Below are 8,895 nucleotides of genomic sequence, written 5' to 3'. Positions count from 1 at the left end.
GATTATGAAAATCCACATGCAGCAGTCGAGGTGCACCATCAGATCCAGTTTGCAGTGAATATCTGGGCAGGTATCATCGATGAACAGATTATCGGTCCATACCTGCTGCCACCACGTTTAAATGGCCGCCTCTATCGCGTCTTTCTTGCATCAGTCCTTCCAGAGCTGCTAGAAGGTGTACCCCTCAACGTGCGACATCGTATGTGGTTTCAATTGGATGGAGAACCTGCACATTTTGATGGCACAGTGCGAACCCTTTTGCACCGTACCTACCCACAGCGCTGGATCGGCAGAGAGAGCCCAGTCCTGGCCCGCCCGTTCCCCTGACCTCACACCAATGGATTTCTTCTTGTGGGGCCATGTGAAAACACTCGTCTACGAGACCCCGGTGCCTGACAAGGAAACATTGGTAGCGAGGATACTTGCAGCATCGGCCGAGGTGTGTACCATGCCAGGGATTTTTGATAGGGTTCGCCAGAATTTCCTGCGACGCTGCCATGCCTGCATTGAATGTGGTGGTCGTCAATTTGAGCAACTTTTGTAACAACGTCAGTCTGGGGTACGACTACGTACTACGTACTATTCCTATCTGTAAGTGCACCTTTGCGTGGCAATAAACCTCCTGTGCCCGTAGTTGCTCTGTTTGTTGGCGCACGACCTCTGTGTGACATCCCCTCGGTGCTGCTACGGGGAATCCCTCGTCCCGCATTTGTTGTCTCCTTGACAGGTACCATTCCCCGTCCGGTCCTCTTTCTCTTTTGTTGAACCGTGCTTTGTTCTTGCTGCGGTGTCTCCCCACTGTGTTTGGGGACTCCCCACGCGCTGCATGTGTTTGTTTCCCGCTGTGCAATTGTTACTTCATGCTTCATTGCTTCTTTTCTCCCTACCGTTGTCGATCGCTACCCTTTCCCTTCACTTCTCTTGCGTGACACTCCTATTTCCTTTGTGGAACCCCATGCGCATGCGTTGCGCAGCTGTCGCCTAGTGTTTTTCGGATGGGCGACTTTGGTGTTCCTTTTGACTTAGTTTGTTCCGCCTTTCTATCTTCACTGGTACTGGCTGTACAGAGGCGTGAAGTTCATTTTCACACGTTTTCGGCGTTGTCTAGCTCCTCACGGAGGCATCTCTCGGCAAAGTGGAAGGGGAACTTTCATCTCTATTTCATGGGAGGTATCTGTGGTTTTCGTTTGTACTATACCTTTAGAATCACCCTGTATAATTACAAAAACATATTATGAAATATTATAAATATTATATATATATATATATATATATTCATATTCCTTCAAATGTTAAGATAATTGTTCATAACTTTCAAAGATCTACTATTCTTACAAACGCCCCACTTCAATAGCGGTTAATTTTATTTTCTTATGTATCTGTGTATAATTCATTTTGTTTCAGGTAAATATATTTAAACCTCAAATGCAATTTTTGTGTTAAAATTTGGTTCAAAATTGAGGACATAATACATAACATTATTTACATAAATATTTAGTATTGTGATTTTGAAATGAGGATGTAATCATAAGAAAATATTAATATTTAATATTTTTTCCAAAAGAGATTTCATGCAAAAATAAGGTCTTAGAATAGCAGATAAAATTGCATATTATTTATGAATAATGCAACAAAAATATAGCTGAGGAGCAATGAAATATAGAGATTTAATTCTAACTTATATTCGAGTAACAGCTCATAATGAAGTCTTGTAAAATTTATACTTTTCATTTCAGCAGCTACTCCGTTTGAAGGAAATAAGTGTAGTTGCCTTCCTCTGTGCCAAGACGAGTATTACTCCCCTGTGTCATTAACATCAGCGAGGTAAGTTTTGTCACTACTGAGTGCTAAGTATTAAAGTTAACTATGTTTAAATTAATAATGTTTGTCCATGTCAATTTTATTTGATCCCACACATGTTGAAACGTGGAAAGCTTTCACTCACCAGAAAGTGCTGCCAAAATCTCCATATGGGAATGGAAATCGCTTCGGAGGAGGAAGAGTTGGTACTCAAAGTCTTGTTTACAGAAGGATCAACCAATGCGGTTTTATTAATTGTTCAATTAACGTAGCCGTCAGTTTGATATTGTTTCAGTCACTCGTATCTGGGAAAATAATGGATCAAAGTATATGTTGTTGCTTTAATTGAGTCGCATTGTTTCGAGTTTTTAATAAATAGTGTCAGTGATCATTAACCAAATTTAAATGTGTAAGTATAAGTGTGATTTTATGTATTAGGGTTATGACGTTTTTGCAGTCCCATATTCCTGTGTCTAATTCGATGATCTTTTCTTGAAAGGTATTGAATAAGTAATAGATAATTTGATTAGGTTTGTAAAAAGATCAACCCTAAACCGAAAAATCGATTATACCATATACGCGTAGCTCTACTATATGTAGCTCATTGTTATAACATAACATACAAAATTACAAACGTACAAGTAAGAATAGCATAATTATAGCATAATACATAATTATCATGTCTTGTTAGACAAAATAAATCTGAGCTGAAATTTCTTTCTCCTTTATTTTACAGACATTATTAAGATCATGAAAACACTTGATTGCCCGTTCTGACACTGATTTGTTCTACGAATTCCCAGTTTCGATTGCTCTTGATTCCGAAACTTTTTCACACAGGTTAATGCTTTTTCATGAAGCTGCAGGGTGCTACATAGCTTCTGATATTCATCTGCATTGTAGATTTGGTCAGTAAACCAATGGTCAGCCCATCTGTAAAAGATGAATCGATAAAGTTTGCGTATTGAGTCTCCTCTCTCAGGTAGAAGAATATATTCCAAAAGAGCTAGTATTGCTCGTGAATTCCATCTCGCCTTACTTAATTTAGGTATTTTCTTAAACTTCACTTTGGGAAATAAACCAGTTTCTTCAAAAAGGCGGAAATTCCATTAAATAGAAATTTCATATCTTCAGGCCACGCAGCTGTTTCGGTAATCTCTCCTTTACCATTCTAGAAATTAATCTTGAGCTGCCCGTAGTTCTTTACTGGTTCCCGTGTCTTCTTAGTGCGGGGCGTGTCCTCTTTATTCGCAGATGTCCTGCTATTGGTTGGCGTTCTCCAACGTACGCCCCAACATTGTCTACCGGCATCTTCCTATACTACATTAAGACGACTATAATGTGTCAATCAGAACAGTCGGAACAGAGGTAATTCAGAAAAACAATTACCGCTGCTCAATCGGCAAGCTTATATACTCTAAAACAATGATTATTCCAGAAAGTTTAAGAGATTTCTACAAAGTTCTGGAAAGTTTCATAAACTTCTAGAAAGTTCCAGAATGTGATAGTGCTTCTTCTTCTTCTTCTTCTTATGGCGCTACAGTCCACTGATGAACCTTGGCCTCCTCTGTGATTTGTCTCCATCTATCTCTACCTTTCGCCACAACTTTCCAATTTCTATACTGGAGCTTCCGAACATCCTCATCCACTCCATCCACCCATCTTAATTTAGGCCTTCCTCGTTTCCTTTGTCCACCTGGGCTATCCAACATCACTCTCTTTGCAGGGTCACTATCACTCATGCGCATCACATGACCTGCCCATCTTAATCTAGCCGCCTTTATTACACCAATAACTGTTGGTTCTTGATATAAGTCATAGAGCTCCTTATTAAATCGCTTTCTCCATTTTCCATTCTCACATACTGGTCCCAATATTCTTCGCAATATCTTTCTTTCGAAGGTCTCTACCAACTCTTCATCTTTCCTTGAGCTGGTCCAAGTTTCCGCAGCATAAGTCAATACAGGTCTTATCAGTGTCTTGTAAAGTATTAACTTAGTTGTTCTGGACAATATGGTGCTCTTAAAATGTCTCTGTAGTCCATAATAGGCCCTATTCGCTGCTATAAGTCGTGCCTTTACCTCCTCCTGTGAATCATTTTCATATGTCACAACAGAACCAAGGTAGATAAAGTTATCCACTCTATCAAATGTATAATTAACCATTGTTATGGTCGGTGATGGATTATATCTGTGTGCTTTGCCTGCTGCCATGTACTTAGTCTTCCCTTCATTCACCACCAATCCCATCTTTTTTCCTTCCCTTTCTATGGCCAGAAATGTTTCTTCCACTGCATGTAGAGATCTTCCTACTATGTCCACATCATCTGCGTATGCAAGTATCTGGATTGACTTATAATATATGGTACCCCTAATTTGCACCCGAGCTTCCCGTATAACCTTCTCTAAGGCAATGTTAAACAACAAACAGGACAGCACATCGCCTTGTCTTAGTCCATTTTCTATTTCAACAGGTTCTGAGAGTTGTCCTCCTACTCTTATCTTACTATTAGAGCCCTCCATAGTTATCCTCACCATTCTTATTAATCCTATTGGAATTCCGAGATCTTTCATTGCCAGATATAGTTGGGTCCTGTTTATACTATCGTATGCAGATTTAAAATCAAGAAATATATGGTGCGTTCCTATACCAAACTCCAGCGTTTTCTCCAGTATTTGCCTTAAGGTGAATATCTGGTTAATTGTAGATTTCCTTGGCCTGAACTCACATTGATATGGTCCAATGCACTTTTCTACATATGGTAGTAGTCTTTTATATATAATTCTTGCAAATACTTCATATGCAACGTTCAACAATGTAATTCCACGATAGTTTGCACACTCCATCATGTCCCCTTTCTTGTGGATAGGTACTATGATACCCGTCCTCCATTCACTTGGCATCTGTCCCTTTTTCCAGATTATGTTTATTATTTCCTTCAAGCCTCCAATGACACTCTCGCCTCCATGCTTAAGCAGCTCTGCTTGCAGGTTATCTATACCAGGTGCTTTACTATTTTTCAATATCTTGACTGCCTCCCATACTTCATCTAACTTTGGTCTTTCTATGCCCTCTTCTCCTTCCTCTTCTTCATTTAATCCTTCTTCCAGCATACCTGCTACATCTGCACTGTCATTCAATACATCATTAAAATGCCTTCTTTACCTTTCTAAAATTTCATTAGTGTCACTAATTATATCGCCTGTTTCATTTCTACAGACTGTTGTCCTTGGTTTAAAAACATCTTTTGTATTATTTATCAGCTTATACATCTGTCTTACATTCTTCTGCTCATGCAGGCTTTCCAACTGCTTCATCTCTTGCTTCATCCATTCCCTTTTTCTTTTCCTATGGACTCTCTTCTCAATCCTTCTTTTCTCTTGATATTCATCCCTAGCTCTCCTTGTTGCACTTCTTTGCTGCATCCTCTTATATACATCATTCTTTTCTTTGGTTACATTTTGACAATCCTCATCGAACCACGTTTCTTTCTTTACTGGCTTTTGTGTTTCAAGTATTTCCTTTGCTACATTACTGATCCTCAGCTTATATCTATCCCACCTCTCATCTACATTTTTCACTTCTGCCGGTTTCATCCCGACGAATCCCTCTTGTAGTTTACTTCTGTAACTCTCAACCACCGTTGGATTTCTTAACTGCGTGACATTAAATTTAATCAGGCTAGTCGCCTTCATTTTTCGACTATTAGATATTCCTGCTCTAATCCTTCCCATCATCAAATAATGGTCGGAATCAATATTAGCCCCTCTAAAAGATCTAACATCAATGATATCTGATCTATGTCTACAATCTATTAGCATGTGGTCAATTTGATTGTAAGTTTTTCCATCCGGGGCTCTCCATGTCATTTTATGAATATCCTTGTGCTGGAACAGAGTTGTTGTTATTACTTGATTCCGAGATGCTGCAAACATTATTAGCCTCATACCATTGTTATTTGTTACTTTATGCATACTTTGTTTACCAATTGTTGGTTGATACACGTCTTCAATGCCTATCTGGGCATTGAAGTCTCCAATTACTATTTTTATGTCATTTTTTGGGCAATCATCAAATGCTTTCTCTAACGCATCATAGAAATCTTCTTTTACATCATCTGTGGATACTTCCGTGGGTGCATGTGCATTGATTATACTGTAATTAAAGAACTCTCCTTTAACTCTTAATGTCGATAATCTTGAACTTATAGCTTTAAATCCTATCACTAGATGTTTTAGTTGTTTATGTATTATAAACCCAGTTCCTAGCATATGCAGCCTTTCATCACAGCTATAGAATACAGTTGCTTCTCTCTTTTCCAAAACTCCTTTTCCGATCCAACGTACTTCTTGCAATGCCACTATCGCAGGCTTATAATTATTTAGTTGATCCAGCAACATCCTCAATGCACCTGCCCTATACAAAGATAGCACATTCCAGCTCCCTACATATAGATCCCTTCCCTTTCCATAATTCGCTTGTCCATTGTTCACGCCAGTCCGTCGTCGGTAGATCTGTCCGGCTACATTTCTTTGAGGTCTCGTAACGTGGTTCCTTTTGTGGGATGGGGTTGTCGGCCCCACGCCCAACCCCCATTCTTGGAGGACCAGGATTTGTTTAGGGTTTACTCCCGTAGGGCAGCTGGCTTCACTATGCCTTACGAGTCTGCCCCACCCTTGGTTTTCTGTCAGGGTATCCTTCCCTTAGCCTTTGGGGATCCCTCCCCTCCCTGCAAGGCAGCAGGGGCTGAGCTTAGTTAGTGGCGGCTCTCCTCGCCACATCGCAGGATTTTCATCGGAGCCTTGCAGTATTTACCGAGATGCAGTTGCCACTCCACATCTCGCTGCCTCCTCCAATCCTGCTGCTGCTTGTCCGCGACTGTTTCCAGCTAGCCAACATATCTGCTGGCCGTTCCCCTATCCGCAACCTGGGGACGCGCCTGGTGGCATACAGCTCTGCCTCTAGGAAGATAACCCAGCCCAGGGAATGTGATAGTGCTACTACTTGCAAAATGCATATACTGCTTATATAAGATATTGAAAATTTCGTGTTGAGGGTGACTTTTTTACAAACCAAAACAGAATTAAACCTTTTTTCATTAACTTTGAAGAAAAGAGTAGTATAAAAGTGTTATTTCTGCGGCATACTTAGTAGGTATCCTCTATTTCTATGCATTTAGCCTCAGTTGTATCATATTATGACGATTTTTTAAAATTTTATGGCGTTCGACGACGTTCCAGTAAAATTTTCATCGCAACTCGGTTTTCTGCACCTCAGACTTTGTAGGTATGCCACGATCTTACGTCATATAACTTAACCTATTCACTTTTTACGAACTTTTACGAGCTAAGTTAACCTACAAGTGTTGTTTTGGGGTTATGTCCTTTATTCTTACGATCTTTCACGAGTAGTTGGAAACGGTATGAGCTTTGACCTACTTTTGTAGTAGGTGAAACGGTAGGAGCTGGCAACATACTTTGACCTACTTTGGATTTTACGATCTTTTACTAACTAAGTTAACCTAAAAGGAGAAAATATGAACGGTAGAGGCTCCGGCAACACTTTTAAGCTATTTTTCTACTTCTTGCGAATTTGCACCATGTTTTTTCTTACGCTTAACGCGCCATTTTTTTTACGATCTTTCAAGTGATAAACTAACCTACATGCTAATTCAACAGATTTCGACCAAAAATTGTAACCGTCCGAGATCCGGTTGTAATTATGAACGAAGACTCAAGAAACCCCATGTCAGTAGTGTATTTACACCGAAACCAGGACAAGAAAGGAAGAGCCCCCCTGAAGCGCATTTGCTTACACTTAAAACTAGCTCAACATGCCAATATGAGCTTTTTGATCAAGTGTGGAACCCCGTCTAACCCAAGATTTTTGTAAAAACGCCCTCGGGAATTTCCCGAGAAAAGGAAGAGGCTCTCAGATTGATTTGTCTACACTTACAAAAGGCACTTCTGCCAGATTTTTGTCCACAAACTTGCTATTTTTTTGGCTATACCTGAAATTAAGCCAAAACACAGCACACAGCACACGCACGCACACACACACACAGCACACAGCACACAGCACACAGCACACAGCACACACGCACACACAGCACACACACACACACACACACACACACACACACACACATATTTACTTCTGGCCTAAGTTCAATTGGATACCAGGTTCAATTTTTTTCCTGATAGATTGAAATACATGTTGCAGTCCACACGTGAGATTTTGAGAATAATTACTGCTAGTTGATAGCCCCCAAATCTGAAAACCTGGTAAAAAGTATTTTACAACAATATATTGTACATTTCTCAATTTTCTCATGTGTTATAACCACTCGCTCAATACAAGAGCGGGGTAGGCATAATTAATTGCTTGCGTGTTTTGCCGGCACGCAAGAGATATAATCTATACAGCACTAATGATTTTTCTGCGCGATTCACTGAAGAGGCCATTAATCTTTCTGTGCGACATGTAAAAGTGTAACAAAGATTTGACATGTAAAAGTGTAACAAAGATTTGAGATAGAGATACAAATGTTCTGACACAGTGCCAATAAACTGCCTCTTCATGCTGAAAGCAATTCTATTCTGTTAATACGAGCCTGGGCAAGTCTTGGAGATTATTCAATGCACAATTTCAGAGTCCAACTCTGGATTGTTTTTAGCTGATATAAAGCTATGAGCTCTGGGCTCTCAATAAAATGTGGACATAGTCCCATGGCTTATTGCCTTGTAATAAAAAGGCCCCTGGGTTTAAGACCTCTCTATGGAGAAGTGCTAAGAAAAGGCAAAGTGTTGGTATTATTACCTTCTAATCAAGGGGCTCTGGGTTTGAACCCTGACAAAATGTGTAAGATTGAAATATATGTGGCAAAATAATATCTCTACACGTGAGATTTTGAGAATATTCACTGCTAGCTGATATACAGTTGAGGTTTGTGTGTTGTACAACAGCACAATAGAATATGCAGAGACCTTCTAGAATTGCTCCGTGACTCTCTCGTTTCTTACATCATAAACATATGATTTTTCTCCTATGAGAATAACACTACATATGGTGTCATCGGGGAGTGCCTCGTGGAAT

At 39.9% G+C, this 8,895-nt stretch overlaps 1 protein-coding gene across 1 annotated transcript; it reads right to left on the bottom strand.

Annotated features, from left to right (window-relative positions):
* Positions 1–4,961: 4,961 nt before the first annotated feature.
* Positions 4,962–6,200, bottom strand: LOC145988151 (protein CFDP2-like). The gene has a single exon (XM_083122982.1). It carries the CDS (start codon positions 6,198–6,200, stop codon positions 4,962–4,964), a length of 1,239 nt encoding a protein of 412 aa, XP_082979108.1.
* Between the last annotated feature and the right edge of the window lie 2,695 nt (positions 6,201–8,895).

This window comes from Lepisma saccharinum, chromosome 5, assembly GCF_977018435.1.
Source record: "Lepisma saccharinum chromosome 5, izLepSacc3.1, whole genome shotgun sequence".
NCBI lineage: Eukaryota > Metazoa > Arthropoda > Insecta > Zygentoma > Lepismatidae > Lepisma > Lepisma saccharinum.
The sequence above is the reverse complement of the archived record's forward strand: the minus strand, read 5'-3'. Positions and strand labels throughout refer to the sequence as shown.

Coding starts and splice junctions, on each gene's coding strand:
- LOC145988151 (XM_083122982.1), bottom strand. CDS start 6,200: ATGTTGCTGGATCAACTAAATAATTATAAGCCTGCGATAGTGGCATTG.